At 42.1% G+C, this 18,539-nt stretch overlaps 1 protein-coding gene across 2 annotated transcripts in view; it reads right to left on the bottom strand.

Moving 5' to 3' along the window:
• Positions 1-593: 593 nt before the first annotated feature.
• Positions 594-18,539, bottom strand: part of igsf9ba (immunoglobulin superfamily, member 9Ba) — a 60,772-nt gene continuing 42,826 nt past the window's right edge. The window contains exons 12-20 of one of the 2 annotated variants that reach the window (XM_053872560.1): positions 18,135-18,258; positions 17,554-17,729; positions 16,300-16,526; positions 16,135-16,219; positions 15,912-16,067; positions 15,793-15,838; positions 12,188-13,807; positions 8,590-8,720; positions 594-7,304 (exon numbers count right to left, since the gene is read on the bottom strand). In XM_053872560.1, the coding sequence (XP_053728535.1) occupies positions 7,102-7,304; positions 8,590-8,720; positions 12,188-13,807; positions 15,793-15,838; positions 15,912-16,067; positions 16,135-16,219; positions 16,300-16,526; positions 17,554-17,729; positions 18,135-18,258 (2,768 nt within the window). In that variant the 3' untranslated portion in view covers positions 594-7,101. Of the gene's footprint in view, positions 7,305-8,589; positions 8,721-11,293; positions 11,340-12,187; positions 13,808-15,792; positions 15,839-15,911; positions 16,068-16,134; positions 16,220-16,299; positions 16,527-17,553; positions 17,730-18,134; positions 18,259-18,539 lie in introns of those variants that run through there. The other variant, XM_053872561.1, reaches the window with a different exon arrangement.

Below are 18,539 nucleotides of genomic sequence, written 5' to 3'. Positions count from 1 at the left end.
CAACACTATGGAACTTTAATATGTAAATTCTGATATCATTATGAACAAGATATTTGAAATTAAATATAGAAAATGAATTTTAAAAAGTCTGAATAAGATATGATATGAATGGAAATTCTGATATATGGCATCTTTTAATAAAATAATTATAATAATGAATTTAAATTGAATCATAAGGACAAGTAACGTAATGAGATTTGCATGCAAATACACATTTTCTTTCTATTTACATTGTGTTTAAGATGAATTGGAAAGCGTTTCCAAAAAGCTTATTCTGTTAGAATCAATATTTCATTCAGTACTCCCGAACTAACGCTTCAGTATAGTCACTTGAGAATTAAATGTCAAGCAGGAGGAATTTTGTAATTTAACTCTGCATGTATTTATTTTATCCAGATGGATTCACAGCTCATTTACCTCTTTTTTTTTTATTTTATTTAGATGAAGTCGATGGCAGGTTACTGAACTAACACTCTGGTTTGCGCAACAGCGAACCCCAGTGTCTAACCCAAGAATTGCACTGTAGAATGACCCACAAGAACTCCTCTTTTCTTGTTTTTATTATATCAAAATACAAAAATTTGAGAGGAAAATTCCGTATGGGACTAAGCATTTGAAATGATATGGTGACATGAACACAACACTGCTTCCGTATCCTCACGGACCGAGCATAGATCATGTGCTGGGGCCATGTCTACGTCACGATGAGAGCCTGTGCGTTTTCCCTTAAGACTGCTGTCATTACATCCAGGCCGGTTGGTGCCAGGCCAGAGAGGTTTTTCTTTTAACATTAAAGTCAGGTTTATAAAACAAACAAGATCCCATGGCAGTTAAACATGAAGTGCGAATAAGACATGACCTCAGACTTTACAGAGAGTTCAGTGGCAACGCAAAATCCAAAAGAAAGAAATACAAATATTGTACATAAGGCTTTGGTACAGCACCATACAGTATGAGTTAATTGCTTACAAAATAAGTTAGCTTAATATCTGATGTGACCCAACCAAAGTGTAAAAACAGAAACGTCGGGTTATTTACAAATGGCCGCAGAATTCAGAGAAAGCAGACAGAATGTAAACATGGACAGCACAGAGTTCCGTGGATGAAAATGAAATGTACGTTTTCTTCCTCGAAGCACGACGTGGTTCGCTTGGGTAGCTAAAACAGTCAAGAACGTAGTGCTTATTGTACTACTATCGTAATATTCATAATCATAATAATACATTCTAGTTTCTCAGTGCTGGTACACATGAAAAAACAGAGAATATAGAAAATACTACATCGCTTCTGTTCAGTAACAACCAGCTCGGATGTACATGAATGATTGCTAAATAGGCTTTTTTTTCTTTTTCTTCTTTTTGCATTGTCTCTACATGCAAGAATAATACATTTAAAAAAAAAATCATTCTACCAGCACCTAGTGATGCACTAAAAGCTGTAAGCTGATAAATCAGAGAGCAATATGAAAGAAAGAGCTAACAGTACGTCCAAAGCAGCCCTCGTTTTAACACTGTACATGTTGAATATGAGTAAGAAAAAACAGCCCGGAAGACGACCGCTACTCCAAGGAGAGGATGCATGAGCTTTCCCGAAAAGACCAAATAGAAATCTGGTGACGCTGTACAGTACTAGTAGGATGGGTGATGACGGCTACGCCCCTGCAGTAGTGTGCTTGAAAAACAGTGCTGTCAACCCAAAAAAAAAAAAAAAACCCCAAAGTAAACAAACGGTACAGGAAGTGTGTATAAAAAGATCTCTCTCCACGATGCTCTCCGAGTCCCTCCGAGTTCCCTGTGGTGCGCGCTAATCTAAACTCTGGTTATGTTTCTTCTTTTAGGCTGGGTTATACTCACAAATATACTTTAGAGAGGGTACCTTGGAAGCACGGACAGACATTGCAAACACACTACAGAAACAGGTCATTGGAGTTCATTTCACAAGTGTTATTATTGGAGGATATACGACTATGTTCCAGTATTGTGTCTACGGTCATCACACCATGATACTGTTAAGGTTAAGAACTAGCTGGTTCTGCCTTCCATACACTGCACGACTTTAAAGTCAGAACGTGGACTCTTTATAATGGGAGATTGATGATCAGATCGCACACGAGAAGATTCGTTTTCACTTTCCCTCTCATTACTTTAAACATCCTTGTGGTTTCCATGTGAGATAACTTAAATCACATCACAGGAACTTACTTACTTAGGTCTCAGAAAACGCCGCTCAAGCCAACCCAAATAAAGGACAACTGAACAAATGTTTTACGATGAGTGTTTGGAAAATAGCTGGAAATACAGCATATGGGTTCATCTTACAGCAGATATACACTTATGTGAAGTTCATTTAGTGCTGTTTGAATGACGTTTTTTGTCATAATCCGTATCTGTTTGGCAAGATCTGATCACAATCAGTTCAGCAAGCCAAATAATGGCGTTCGCCTCGAGTTGTCAGTCTTAAGATTTAACAAGAAACCTTCTTCACGGCTTCTAAACAGAGATTTAATGAGAAAAGTCACTTCCACTTTTAACCATTTTGACCAGAGTAAAAATAATATTATGAAAGTTGGAGGCAACAGCTTCATGCTCTTGTTATTTTATCTAAATAATGAAGGATTTCTGTTGGAATTTTTTTAGAACATTTATCAATGTGATTGTGAATCTATCTATCTATCTATCTATCTATCTATCTATCTATCTGTCTGTCTGTCTATCTCTCTATCTGTCTGTCTGTCTGTCTGTCTATCTATCTATCTATCTATCTACCTACCTGTCTGTCTGTCTGTCTGTCTATCTATCTATCTATCTATCTATCTATCTATCTATCTATCTATCTACCTACCTGTCTGTCTGTCTGTCTATCTATCTATCTATCTATCTGTCTGTCTGTCTGTCTTTCTATCTATCTATCTATCTACCTGTCTGTCTGTCTGTCTGTCTGTCTGTCTGTCTGTCTATCTATCTATCTACCTGTCTGTCTGTCTATCTATCTATCTATCTATCTATCTATCTATCTATCTATCTGTCTGTCTGTCTGTCTGTCTGTCTTTCTATCTATCTATCTATCTATCTGTCTGTCTGTCTGTCTGTCTGTCTGTCTGTCTATCTGTCCATCTATCTATCCACTTAATAGGTGAAATTTGAAGCCATCCCAGATGAGATTTCAGTCCTGTTACAAATCAGTCAGGGTTTTCATTCAAGGAGGCCGAAGTTCACAAACTCATGTCTGACTTTAACAATAAAGTACATAAACCTCATCCTTGTTTACCAACAACTGACACCAAAATCACTCCAACTGGCCTAAAACTCCGCACTTTGACTGGCTTTTAACTGGTTTGTTTACAACTTTTGATTCAAAAATAAGGACAAAATATTGCCCATGTAAGAGCCAACTCATAAAGTGAGATCCTCAGTGGGTCCCTACAAGTTGCCTGGACTTTGAAACAGTCTGCCTGAAGAGATAAAAGCAGCTGAGGCGTCAATATTTTGACGTCATCTACTGTTGTGTGTCATGTTGAACTGCTTAAATATTCTAATTCTAGTGATTTCGTGGGCCAGATTTGGCTCTCTGACCTTGAGTCTGACACACACTCTAAATGAAAGTAAAAAAAAACTGGTAAAAATATAATTGATTGTAAGAGGTATGAGAGGTTGTCTGTCTAAAGAAGGACTTGGTGATGCTGACTCGTGACCCGCTTCAGCTGTACAACCGCCAACTTCAAGGTCTAACTTACTCCCTCTTAAGACTGACAAACTCATTTGCGTCAGCATCGTGTAGTGTATGGTCTGCACTCCAGACACAGTTGGTCGTAGTAGAAAACAACAGAAGGGTCTTGAGACTTCTACTTCTACAGCACCACAAAGTTAAACATAGCACCAAGTCGTAACTCTCGAAGCGACTATGCCCTAACACACTGGTCGTTGTCAAACTATTGTAAACACAATTTTTCCTCCACAGTACATACATGACTATAGTTTGTCGGTAGAAAAAGTTTTCCTTCAGTCTATTTGCTTCGAAGATCTGGAGTCTACACGTGTGCTCATGAACAGCAAAATACACTTTTATCCCCCGGAAATATGAGAGAGGGCGACACACTTCTGCTTCTAAAGCTTTGTCCAATGGGCATTCACGTAAATATACATCAGAGAAAATACTACTTGTGCAGCCAGCGGGCTATGGCAAGAATACATTGTACTGTACTAACATTAACATTTCTTCTCAGGTAAAATAAGGTCAGCTAAAGTATGACAAATGAGGCACCTTAAAGTGTTTTAAAAACATTGTTCACTTAAAGCCACACAGTAAGCAAATACTTTGATATAGAATCTAATTCTTTTATCCTTGGGATCCCCTATCTTTTTATACATCCTCAGACAGGAGCGTCTTCCTGTAAAATGTTGTTCCCCTTTACAAATACAATACACACCATGTACAGTACATAACAAATATAGATTCTTTTTTTTTCACTCCTCATTCCTTCGTATCTTACATCAATTTGTGTAAATATGCACTTTCAGGCATTTAGAACTTTCGCATGTGTCAAAGGAAATTCAAGCGGAGTTGATTCAGTTTCGGGGGAAATTTGGAGCAGGAGGCTTCATGCTGCGTTCCGTTTGTCACCGACGTCGCCTCGAGACTGAATTTGTGGGTGCAACAATCATTGTCAATAATAAACAAATATAATCTCAATATTCTTGGAAGCCATTTTGCTAAAGAGAGGAATTTCAGGTCGAAAGGTCTGATGCGAAAAGCGACTTATAAGTCAAGATGATAAAGAATTTTTCATCTGAGTTATTTCCAAAGACATAACATGGAGTCCAATAATTTATTATAAAGGTTGTAAAGTAAACACATGCCCTTGTTTCAAAGAGGATTGACTGAAAATCTCGGATCAGCCACTGAAGTCTTATTTAGCAACAACATTCTTTAACTTAGAAAACTTAAGAGGATGAGGGGAACTGTTGTGTACTCAGGACACTTGGGGCACGAACCGCTCACACTTGCAGGTGGTTCGATCATGAGGAGCAAATACACAAGAGAAAAGACCCAGTTTTGGTTAAAACCCAGGGATGCCTCAAGTTGGGTTTGAACCCTGATCCTCCTTGTTGTTATGCCAACTACTACTCCGGCCTGCTGCCCTAGTCCTGACATGCTAAATATGAAATGGCGACCAATAAAGCAACACTAAATAAAATAAATAAAAATAAGTGGGTGAGTTCAGGAGCAGCCCTGTTGCTAACTAGGTAGCCATATTACTGCACGTGGGGTTTCCTCCACAGTTAAATAAATACGATCAAGTATACAAATCAGGAGAGTCAAACGAAATGTGAAAGTATTTCAGGTGGAAGACAAATGTGTTTTCAAAATGTTGGCCTCAACTGACATTTTTTTTTTAAATGAATAATAATCTGCGTTAAATAAACCGTGAGTTCGGCACATATGACGCGGCCTAGTTTAAAAACTTTCCCCACTAGTGGCTGAAGTGGAGCCGATTCCCGTTTCACTGACCACCCGCCGTAACTCCCCTGAACAGACCGGCTAGGAATTATCTTCTAGCCGTCGGTTTATTTGAAATGGAAATAGGGCAAGTGGCCCGTAATACTCAGAGGGTGAGTCTCCAATGTGGGTCAAGCCCATTAGATCTTAGAGAGGAGTTTTGGGTTACAGTTCCGATTCAGTTTCCGGGAGCACAAATGGAACGCAGCATTGTGTGTTTGAGTGATTGCACTAGCTTCCAGAACTAAAGACAAACGTGTGTTGTTGTTGTTGTTGTTTTGAAAGAGCTTGGCTCATGCGTGTGAGGCTGTTCCTTTGTAAAATAAGTACAGGAAGTCAACCAGCTCAGACTTAATGTGCCAACAGTCATTCAATGCACTGCGACATTGGAACATTCATCTCCTGTTGAGCAAAAACATACATTCAATATCGGTTAGTGTGGATAAACAACAGAAGAACACAGAGCTAGCAATTAATATACAAATGTGAAACAGTCACGGTGGCTATTGTTTGTTTTGCATGTGTTGTTCGACGTCGCCTGGGCAGCTGCTGCACTTTTACACTTCCGTCACGTGTTTTCTTGCCTTTTCTAAATCTCCACCCAGCAGTGTTTTTAGGGAGTTCTGTTTATATCATATTTACAAAGCTCAAGCAGGTAAATATAAATGTAAAAAAAAACAAAAAACTTTCTCTCTTAAGCGTTCTTGGCAGAGAAAGCGAAAGCAAAATATGGGGGGCGCACTTCCACTCCCCAAAACGACGGATATGAGAAGGCGAAGAAAAAGGCAGTTATGTTAGAAACCAGAGAGAAAAGGCAAAAAGGCACCTCCAGACGTGCCACACTTCACAAATGATTCCTTAATAATGAAATACATCACATTGTACACTTACAATTCGTCATCACCCTGTTCTAACCCTACGCGAGTCCATCCGCTATCGATATTCGCTTCCCGAAATATTCTCTCGAAGGCTATAAAACGGTGCGTCAATGAGCCGTCAAGCGCGAGAGTTAAGACGGTCCTCTACTGGTCGGCACATCAAATTAAACGGAGCTGTTACTGAGAGATAAAACCAGTCAGGCCATATATATATTGTTTGAAATGATACAAACCTTTTGCTCCATGTCTAAAAAGGTCAAGTATACCACAAGAACTACAGCAACTCTGCGTTAACTTTGAGGTATATTTGGTGGTAAGAACCCTGTGTTGATATACGGACGCTAGTTGTGTTGTAGGAAAGGTAGAGTGGTGTCCCCGCTCGAGGACGCACCGGGCTTAACAGTACGCTGTAAAAACCTAAAGACATGGACCCCGTGCCCCTTTGCCCATGACCAGTGAGTGAAAAATCGTCAAGGTGTACTCAAACAACACGCTGTTATTACTGTAGGAAGAAGCTGAATTCCCTTGTTTTACTAGTTATATACACTTTATATGTTCAGAGCGTTTTCAAGTCAGATTCCTCGGAAACATTGTTCGTCTCAAGAAGAGCATTTTGCGGGCGCCAAGGTTGGTGTTGTAGGTGTCGCCCCAACATGACAAACTTATTGAGCTAAGGATGAAGCGCAGAGGTCAGTGGAGTCCAGTGGCCGAGCGAGCTCCGAGCGGGTCAGCGTAGAGTCCCGTAGTTTGGACCTTCCGCCTCTGCGCCGGTCAGTATGACTGTCTGGTCTTCCTCAGAGTGTCTACGCTGCAGGAGCGCAGTCAGATAGAGATAAGGGTTCTTCTTGTTTTGTTTTTTCCTCTTTCGGTGGAAGGCTTCTCCCTCCCGGGGCGTCTGAGGTTGCTGCTGGGTCTGAGGTGGACACACGCCTGAAGGGAAACACAACAGTCGGTTTTCGGTGGCCAGGTTTTTGTCCCACTTTCACAGTGAACAGAACACAAACGCTTAACGCTCATTTTCTTTTGGGTATTAAATTTAAAAAATGATGCTTTCTGGTCACACACGGCATCTTCAATGAGCTTGGCCAAAGACAGGCTCACTGGTCGTTGGTATTGAAAACTCCACCTCAGACGTTCTTCACCCAAAACAGCCTCACCTTTCAACAAGATCAAACCCGCTGCCTCGCGGACTTCTGACCTTGTCTTCTGTCGTCACCCCACATTTTAGTATAGGAGACTTTTGTTCAGTGGCAAACGGTTTCTGACAAACACGGATTAGTATTCTGAATGTAAACTTCCAAAATCATAAAGCAAAGAATGAAGGAATATTTTTTAAACTGAATTGGGTGAGTTTTTTTCATGTATTTCTAATTCTCATATATTTCAACAAATGCTAAAATGGACCGGCAAATGATAATATATGACATTTTATTGACACCAAATTGTATTGTATTGAAAAAGATTACAGGCTATCAAAACTAGAAAATAAATGTAATAGATAATATAAATGGAAAGTCTTGTGGAAAAAAGGAGGTAGTAATTTTTAAAATAAAAAAAAAACCCACACAAGCAAAAAGAACATTTATAGTTATTAATTATAAATAAGATAATAAGCCAGTTTGACAACCTTAATCTCTGACTCTGCTAAACTCGGCTGCATCGAGAAAAAAAAGAAATATAGCATGATATAGACATGTTTTTTTTTTTATTTGGGACTTTAAAAAAAAAAAATCTAGTTTTCTGGTCTTGCCTCTGAACCAACGTTTTAAATTCAGGTTGAACATGTCATATTTTTCTACATTTTCTACATAATTTCTCAGAAAAATAATAAAATAGATTGTGGGGTCTTTCATTTTCCTCAGCCAATGAATTTCATATTTCCTTTTGAATATTTTCCTAGACTCTCTTATGACCAACCTTTACACACCTTTAGTAACTACAATAATCCATCTTCACATTTGATATTTTTTCTAACTTACTCTAATAATACATGTCGTCATTTTATTTTTATTAGTATCAAATTTCCATTCGATGACAGTTGCTTTTAAATTTTACCATTAACAGGTGTTAGGATTTAGCTTCTATTCATTCATATTCTATAAATACATATTTTTCGTCGACATATATTTCTGCTTACATATTGTTGTTTCAACAAAAGTTTTTATTTAGGGTTTCCTGTCAGTCTTTCTGTCAAAGCAGTGGCTGATGCACTGACCGGTCCTCCTTCCGAAGGCGCTGTTGTTATTGTTGTTGGCAGCCGCTCCCTTGGCTTTCGCGATACAGTGTTGCAGCAGCGCCGGTAAACTCTCAGACCCGGCAGGATCACCAGACGCACCTAGAGGTTCCCTGGGAAGAGCAGAGAGGAAGAGTGCGCCTCATTCAACAACGGTCCAACACTTGGATCCTATCCTGTCGGAGCGAAAACAAAAAGCTAGGACTGGAGTGGAGCGCTACTTTTCCAGCAGAAGCTTGCACATGATCGGAGGAGCTCTGCGTGGAGCTCTCTATTGAGATGATGGATTTCCACTGTCTATTAATGGAGTGAAGAAAGGAGGAGAAGAGCAGAAGTGGATTTCCTCTCAAACAGTCATCATTTTAAAGACCTGATAGATATGAATATGAACAATTTGTTTCTCAGAAAGGAAAGGTGATTTCAAAACTTAAATTTTTTGACTAGATAAGGTCTTTAAATTGTGACTGCTTCAGAAATGAACTTTTTAAATATTGAAAATCTGCAGTTTAACACTCATAAAATGAAAATAATTTATAATCCTTCTCTTGCCGCTTCATGCATATAAAGTTTGGATGCACAATAGGGACAGCATTAGTTTCTGTTATTGTGTCGTCCGTTGGGGATGTGGAGTAGAGCTGCAGCGTCCTGTCCGTGAAGGTCAGGGCCACAAAAACAAGTCCAAGACCAGAAGGAGAGACTATAGAGGGAGCCAAAATAGGAATGGAACAACAGATGACTGAAGGCGTGGTTGCACTCCTGAGCGAGCTAACACTGTGGTTTAGAGGTGCGTTCCACGTGTGCTCTGAACTGGGAAAGGTGGGAGACTTCTCACCACCCGAGCACTCAATCCAAGATGGCTGCCTCAAACGTAAACAGGACGTGATCAAATGACTCAACAACATACGCCAACACAAACACAATTTTGTGCTTCCTCTTCATCCTGCGGGTTTTTCTAGTTGCAAATGTAGCACCTATTTATCTAGACGTTGCTCGTTTACAGACTAGTGAGAAGAGGGATCATGGACATCACTAGCTTGCTTACATTAGCACGACCATGCTAACATGCTAACATACTCGGGAGGATTGGAATTTTAGTGTTTGTCACGTGGCAAATTGGACTCATTTTCATTTTATGAGTGACACACGTAAACCTAAATGGAAGTATTGCAGAATCACTGCTAAGATACGCAAACACATTTACCTCACTCCAGTTTCCTTTTTCTAATCTTTAAATAAGAGACAAATTAAATCTGACTTGTTTTTTTTAAAACAGAGAGTTCACTGTTCAAGGTAACTTTTTTTTAAACCGAAAAGACGCGGCCCATCTTTTGTCGCTGTGGAGAGAGAGATCGAGAGCCGTTAGCAGAGACAGAGGGAACAGAGGAAGAGCGTCCAGGACAGGTAGAAAACATTTCATAGTTGACAAACGGAGAGTTAATCGTCGTATATTTGCATGGACATAAACACTGTACAGCACACTGTCATCAACATGAACACTGCGTACAGAGGCTTCACCATGCTGACGGGAGGAGATGGCAGGAAGAGGAAATGGCCGTTAAAGAACAAGTCACATGACAGGAGGAGGAGATGGCCATTAAAAAACGGTCACATGACAGAACGGAAAAACTAAAAGACGACAGATGTGACGAAGAATTTAGTTGGAGATTTGCTGTTATTTGTTTGGTTATAGAGAGAAGTTTCAAGAACGCATGCATGGCATTTTGCACATGGAACAAAACTTTAAAGGGGAACACTCCAGTCCGTCTTTTTTGTGTGCGCCCTCTAGTGATTCAAGACGAGTTTGCAGGGTATTTTCTCATTCACTGAGAAGTGTTGCATTCACTTAAGCGCAACAAACCAATAATGATACATACGCTGCATTTAAAAAGAAAAAAAAAACTATTTTATGAGCAAAAGTACCTTGCAATATAAGCATTTTTTAACTCTAAAACAAAATAGAATAAAGAAAAAGAACAAATAAATAAATAAAAGTTAAAAAGAAAATTACGTTTCTGATTTAGTCTCTCAATTAAAAAAATCACAATGAAAGCAAAATATGAAAAAAAAAAAATTCTCAAAATAGTTATTTAACTTCTCATTTACGTGGAACAAAATTTCACTGTATTTTTCTGAAAATATTATTTTACACTAAGACGTTTCTCCATTTATTTTTTTCATTTCTCATGAATTTGCATCACAGACAAATAAAAAGAAGGTAGTTATCAAAATAAGAAAATAAAGAGAATAAATTATATAAAACTTCTAATAATAATATAAGCCAAAGTTGTTACCATTTAGTTCTTTCATTGACATTAAAAGCCAGAGTGAACCATGTTGTTAACAAAAACTGAAAGAATGAAATATAATGCAAAATATAATTATAATAATAATCATAATCCTGTTTTTCTGTAAGAAAGAATAAATCTTGATTAAAAAAACAAAAGAAAAAAATCAAGAAAGTCTCATCTCTTTGTTCCTTAAATAAATGCAACACACTTTGTTGCGAAGCCAACACGCTTCTCGGCGTACCAGACCACGTTAGCTCAGTCCACATCCTGCAGGTCCATTATCCTGACTTGAATCCAGCACAGAGGCACGACCCAAAGTGATTCCCCTTTAAAGGAAAAGTGATTAGAGCCCTCCCCCTGCTGACCCCTCCCCTCTCAGACATGGGTCTGACCCTTACCTATTGCGGCGTGGGGGACCGGGTCACAACACCGCTGCCCAGATAGCTGAGATCAATCAAAAACAAATCAGGTAAGACCCTTACCCTTTAAAAAGCAGCTGCCATAAACGCTAAAAGGCCATTGATGGTTGGGGAGTATGTCGCTGCCTCGAATCTTCAGCTGCTCTTACTGACGCTCGTGGGGGTGTCGAGTAAACATGAAGGGTGGGGGACGTTGACGCAATTATAAATACTCACACACGTCTGAACATATTAATACGCTGACGCAACAAGGAGGGGGTCTATTGGCTGTTAAAATGCCATAACATAATGGCTCTCCTAAAATGTATATTCTGCAATATAGATATTTGAGCTACACAGCAAACAGTGAGCAGAATATACATTTTTTTCAAACACGAAACAACAAGGCAATTGTACAGATTCATTTTAGTGTCTTTTTTAAGCCGTTCTATTATGTGTCTGCAAACTGACTTCTGGCTTCCGAAACTGAAATACCATAACATAACATACAACAGCATTTTTTGCGACAAAACATCTATTTTTTGATAAAATCATAATAGTGCAGCATATGCAAGCCAATGCACGCTAACATCTGATCGAGCTATATCGCTAACAATGCCTACTAACGTGAGACTGTCACTAAAGGTAACAAAACTTCATTCAATTTTTAATACTTCATGTTATAGTTTAACTTAAATGAACATGTCATTAGTGTCATAATAGCTCTGAACAGAATCCAATGTGCCATAAATGCAAAATAAATGCAATAAAATGTAATTTAATGCGACTTCATGTATTGCCTTATGGAAAAGTACAAAAATATATATTGTTTTAAACATTTTAGCATCTAGGATTTCTTTGATATACTGCTCTCTACCGGGATGGATCACCTACCCTGAAGCTGACATCTGGAGCTGTGAGGGCTCTGAGGGAAGCATCTCCTCCTCTGTCCTTCTCTGGGATGGCCTTTGCCCAAAAACATCCCGACCCTCTGCAGGGGGAGATGGGGACTGTGAGGGGTAACTGGCTGCCGTGGAGGCATAGGACATGTGGGCATGGTAACTGGGACTGGGTTGCTTGGTGCTCTGGCTTTGAGTGGGTGAGGCGGTCAGCGACGACCTCCTGGAGAAGCTGACGGTGGCCGAGGGCTGCAGGGTGAGCTCTGGCATTTCCAATGACCGCGATGTACGCAAGATGCCAGGCCGTGGAGGAGGCCGTACTAAAATATCAGGGGAACCTGGCTGGGTGCTTAGGGGGCTTTGGGAGAGAGGGGAGAGGCGAGAGGGCTGAAGTACTAAAGGGGGTAGGCTGGGGTCTGCCCGACGCCCGGCTCTTGGGCTGAGCCAAGACTGCGGGCTACTACTGGGGGCTGTGCTTGGGCTCCCTGCACGGGCTGCCGGGTCAGGGTAAGGCAACACTGGTACACCCACACCGTGGGCCGTGTGTCTGAGCTGGCCAAGACTCTGGGCCTGTTGCATAGCTAAACGCCTAACCGGAGGCCCCAGGGGCCTGTCTCTACCTGGTGGAGCCACAGGGACCTCCAGCTGTAGGAGTCTAGGGCTTGTTGGATCCTGCAGGGGAGGGAGGTGCAGGCGACTTGGGGGGAGGGAATGCGAAGTGTACGCGGCTGCTTCAGACAAATCACGGGTGTGTAAGGGATGGTGTGGGGGGTATATGAACCGAGGACCCTCTAAGCTTAAAAAAGGTAACTCGTGGGGCTGCCAGCTCTCCGGGGATCGCGGCGGACTGTGTGTGTGAGACAGAGAATGCCCAGAGGCTGTGTACTGGTGATGATCCAGCTCTCCACTCTCTTCAGGGATGGAGGGGTAGCCAAAGGGACCCTCGGCAGTGCCTGGTGGGGAGGACAGGGCTGAGCTATGGGGGCTGACGTCAGGCATGTAGAATGGTGGCGGAATCCCTGATTCTGTGCGACTACCTAAATACCCATAGAACGGGCCCTGCGGAAAGCCCCTATAGCGGGCAGACGGGGCCTGCCCTGAGGCGTGAAGTACACTGCCCTCTGCAAAGCTCATACCTTCCATGGGTCTGTGTAGACGGGGGCTGTAGGTGGGGGGCTGTGTTGACTCCAGGCTTGAGGACGTTGGGGACAGCTGGGGCCGGAGAGTGGGCATGATTGGCGGCAGAGGCCCAGGATCAAAATCATTCTCTTCATCTGACTGCCGGAACTCAGGGTACATGTCAGACTCCTCGGCAAAGGGAAAGCCCTGGATTCTGCGGTGTGGTGGGCTGGTCTCCATAACGAAACGGCCATCAGGGCCTCGGCATATGAGCTCAATAGGTGTGGTGACCTCGGCCTCATGCTTGGACACGCTGTACTTTTTGCTGGCTATGGCACGCTTGGTTTTCTTGTAGAAGGAGAGCTCTTTGTCCTTGTCTCGCTGAGGGCTCGGCAGCTTTCTGACGTACAGTCCTGGACCATGAGATCCCTCTGAAGAAAGAGAACGGGGCCTTGATGGAGGGGAGCTCTCTGGACTTATCTTCCCTGAAGATAGCCTGTAAAATAGCAAGACATGACAATTGTAGAATAACTCTAAATACATTTTAGGTGGAAAAAAAAGACAGCAATAAACACTTGGAGGGATTTTGCTAAAGTCACAGGACTCAGAACAGCAATAACATCTTCAGATTTCTTGTTGATATTGTTGAGGCTCAGAACTCCCTCAATGTATTTTTGGTTTTTAAATGTGTTTTTTCATGAGGATTTAGTCCAGAGAAGGCAGTGTCTAATCCTCAAATCATATAAAACAGTGAAGTCAGACAACAGACAGGACAATAACACGGGGTGTTTGATTTCCTCGTTCCATCAAAAACATGAAAACTGGTCTTCTATCAAAAGGATATTGAACATTTATATCACACAAAAATTGATCGACGAATCACGATTCACAGCGGCATGGCTGAGCACAAAAACACCGCGTTCCCTGGCTTCAGTAAAACCACATTTTATTTGACCTGGATGTCATGAAATACTCTATGGAGAGTTCATATTCATTCCCAGAGCAAAAACAAGACCATGCCCTTTAAGAGACATCCTTAGCATAACACTACTGCAATATGATAATGAGCAGTTTACGGACCATCCTGACAAGGCAGCAGCTAATAAGCCATGCCAGAATGGAGACATGAGGGAAGAACCAATGATGCAACCATGACAACCGCATCACACAGCTATTGAATCATTGTCTTCGCCAGCAGACGTGAGACAGCTTTCCATATGCTGGGCCAAATGGTGATGCGAGAGAAGCAGATGACAGCTAAGCAGGCCTCATTTGCCCACACCAGGAGCAGCAAAGTCGCCCGTTACTGGGTCACCGTAGGTAGGTGCATATATGCAATACTGTACATGCAACCAGCAGTTAAATCCCCCTGGATGTCTGTGCATGCAAGACATATCAAAAGTTGGCTTGACTAGTAAAAATTGAGAGGATATATATATATGCAAAAATGTCACCATGCAGCCAAGCCAGTGCAGTGCAGCATACTCTGTATTTTGGTACAGGCCGGCACTCACAGGGGGCTGGGCGGCGGGGGCATGAAACTGCTCCTGGCAGGCTCATCCCAGCAGGGCTCTACCCCTGGCAAAGGGGTGAGAGGAGGCCTGCTTTGGGAGACAAACAACAAGAGCCTGGCTCATTTTCGCGCAGGAGGGACTGGATGTGAACTCCCTGGCCGGTCTGTACCATTGAATTCCATCAACGGGGAACGGAGGTTGCAGCCAGAGATTGTGTCTTACGCTTCTAAATCCCACAAATGAGCCTGTTTTGATATCACATTACAAATACACAAGTGCACACGCACACGCTGCTGCCATACTCTGAATGTGAACAGCATTAATTAACACACAGAAGCATGCAGAAAGCGGGCGGCGTTGGAGGATACAGAATAGGGATGGATAAAAAAATCGATACAAATACTGCAGCCCAGGCACTCAAGGTAATGTGGCCTAAATGCTGACTGCGCCGCTTTGAACTCACAATCTGCCAGGGATCCACTAGGAGCTGCTACTGAGCGCGTCTAGCTTCCTTCAGGACTAAGGCCCAGACTACAGCAACTCTAGCAACTTGAAAGGACAGATAATTGTTTTGGACTGGTCTGAACCCTCCAGCCGCCATCTTTAGGAGGACCGAGGCTGGACCTCATGAAACTGCTGCCAATGAAGCAAAATATTGAAAGAAGGATGTGCAGTGCTTGATTCATACCGGTAAGGATTTGTGAATGTGTTTACTTTCCAACACTGACACTGCTGGAGCAGCCCTTCCTTTCACTCCCTTGGTCGTATGTGTGTGAAAACATTGTGGCCTGAGCAGTAAAATGACCTTACACACAATTGTGCAGTAGGGACACAGTGCCAAAAGCCTTGCCAAGAAGGGACTAGGTCATGGCTCCAAGAATGAAACCTATGACTCTATTACTGGAGTATAAATTTCAAGAGACATGGACGACAGTTCAGTGTAGAGATGACAAAAGACGCCACTTACGGTGATTCTATGCTTTTCCTGAAGTGTGTCACTGACAAAGGTGGATCTGAGGGGTATAATAAGTCAGAATTGTAAAGAAAAGACACTTATCAATGGCACGATCAACTGAGTGGACAAACCTGGTTTGCGCTTGAGTTTGCGACGATGTTGCTTATTGACGAAGCAAGCTGCGAGAGTGCTGAACAGAACTGCTGCTGCCAGAAAGCATATGGTCGCCACGACGCCCGCCACCACTGGCCGCGCTAGCCCCTCCTCAGCCACCACAGGGAAGGGGTCTGATGGGAAGATAAGATTCTCTTATCCAGTGCTCTCACAGGGTCATCACACTGTCAACACACTTACCTGTACTGGACACTCCGACCACGTTACTGCTCTCACTGATCAGGTCTTCCATGACTGCCATGACTCGAAACTCATACCAGGACTCCTGCCAGAGAGAAGGAACGCCGTCTATCGCCTTCGAATCGTCGCCTTTTCTCCTAACTCAGCAGCTGTTTTGTTACTTACCTGCACAAGGTCTCTGGCGATGAGCTCCGTCTCGGTTGATGGGATCAGGTCATCCAGAACTTCCCACCGTTCGCCCAGGCGGAACTCCATGATGTAACGGTTGATGGGCGACGAGTGGTTGGCGGGAGGGAGCCAAGTGAGGAGGACACCGTGCTGCGTGCGATTAGCTGTGAGGCACCGTGGTGGAGTAAGAAGCACCAGTGGTTCTGGGGTACCCAGAGGAGAGCCTGTCCAGAAAGCAACACATTTTTCATCGACAGTTTTTATTCATCAACTTTATATAATTGTCGGTTTAAATCACCATTTGAAGTTAATGTATGCTAGTTTAAGTTAATGTTAGCTTAGCATTTATATCATTTAATACATGCAGCTTTAAGCTAAAGCTGCATTTTTCTGACTAGCTCTTAACGCGTCCTTACATTTTTTTCAGCTCCCTCGATTTATTTTCAATTCAGGTAAACTTCCTATGTGCTTATGCATAAATATTTACATAAATACTTTTGTATTGTGCATTTGTACTTGTCTGGGTCAGAAGCTGTTTTGGGACTCGTGTTTCAACTTTCTCAGAAGAAACATTTTGTATGCTTAAACACACATTATCAATAATAATAAATAATAATAATTACACTACAACAAGTTCAAAACATTCTGCATGACAAGAGCTTAAGACTCTCGTGTTAACAATGACTATACATTTGTTTCATCCTGATGGCTTTATAAAATGAAATGTCACGTCAGACTACCTAGGTTTGTGAAAGGACTCTTTTCATGTGCCTATTCACAAGCTACTTACAGTGCCCCCTGTCTTCCACCAGTAGGCTACAGTAGCTGTGAAAGAGAATATTGTTTCACTCCCCACTAGCCACCAAAAAAAGTTAATCTGGACCAAAATGGTAGATGCTATATGCAAGCACTTGTAGCTGGTGTGGTAGGAGTGAGCAGCTGAGTGGTTTTCCCACTCTTGCAGCTGCAGAATGGTTTTTAAAAATTTGGAAGCAACCTTCCCAATCATTTTCCAACAAAATTTCAAACTTATTTTTTTATTTTCTCACTCCACGCATTTGTAAGTCATGTCTCATAAGCATGCAGAAACTGACCTCCATTTGGACAGTCCTACTATGTAAGTTAAAATGCAACATCTAATTCGAATGCAGAAATACTTTTCTTTTCTTCTACCCTTTCTTGCATATTATTGACCAGTGAAGGGTAGAGAGTTCAATAAAAAATTTTAAGTGTATCCCAGCCAACACCCACCTGCCATGGTGACTGTCACAACTTCACTAAATGGGCCGGTGCCCAGTTTGTTCTGAGCCAGCACGCTGAACTGGTACTCCGTGCCCGGCTCCAGCCCTGGCACCACTAACCAAGTCAGAGCACCAGAGACTGGCATCGAGTGCCAGTCATGTGGACCGAAGTCTGTTCTCTTTGACCTGTGAACAAAGAAAAAATGAAAGAGAGATTTATTGTCTGAAATGAGGAAACGGTATCTCGCTCTGCCACACTCGCCACCTCTGAGTGCATCACTCTGAAATGTGGTTCACTAAAAAACCATTTCACCATGATTAAGTTTAATTTTTCCCTTCAAAAGCTGGGGTGACCTACTTTTATCATCCACCTGGGAAACAAGGTCACTGCAGGGAAGGGAAATGTGGATTTTGTCTCATATGAAGATAATAGCAGCCTTCCCTACCTGCATGCAAAGTAGATTGGAGTCCACCAAGGACAGATAACTTACTTAAGAGCAAGTCACTTCTCACAGAGTCATGATGTTACTGCACAAGAAATATTTATTTTGACAAAAAAGGTGTGATTAAAAGGCGAAACACTGGACTTACACTGGACCGTACCACACAGAGAAGGTCTGTTCGAATCCGCCGTCGTAACCCGGTTCCCAGGACACATTAGCGGAGGTTGTTGAGGCCAGTACATGGATATTGCCAGGAGCGTGTGGGCTGGTGCCTGTTGGGAACACAAAGATTTTTTTTTTAAAGCAAAGCGGCTTATTTCAGAATTTGGTACTTTTTTCATTGTTGTAAATACCGCACTGCATCAGATATTGTTCAGGAGCAGTGGTGTGGTCAGTGCTGGGTCACGCTCCACCCACACAACAACAATAACTGATGCAGGAGAGACCTGAGAGCTGGCAAAGGTGCACATCTGTCCGGTCCTGGAGGTCAGACATGCGGAGATGCCATATGTGCAAAATAAACCTTCAAATAGCACATTATCAAGCTCTGAAC

Source organism: Synchiropus splendidus, chromosome 8 (assembly GCF_027744825.2).
Source record: "Synchiropus splendidus isolate RoL2022-P1 chromosome 8, RoL_Sspl_1.0, whole genome shotgun sequence".
NCBI lineage: Eukaryota > Metazoa > Chordata > Actinopteri > Syngnathiformes > Callionymidae > Synchiropus > Synchiropus splendidus.
Note: the sequence above shows the minus strand (reverse complement) of the source record. Positions and strands in the feature narration are given on the sequence as shown.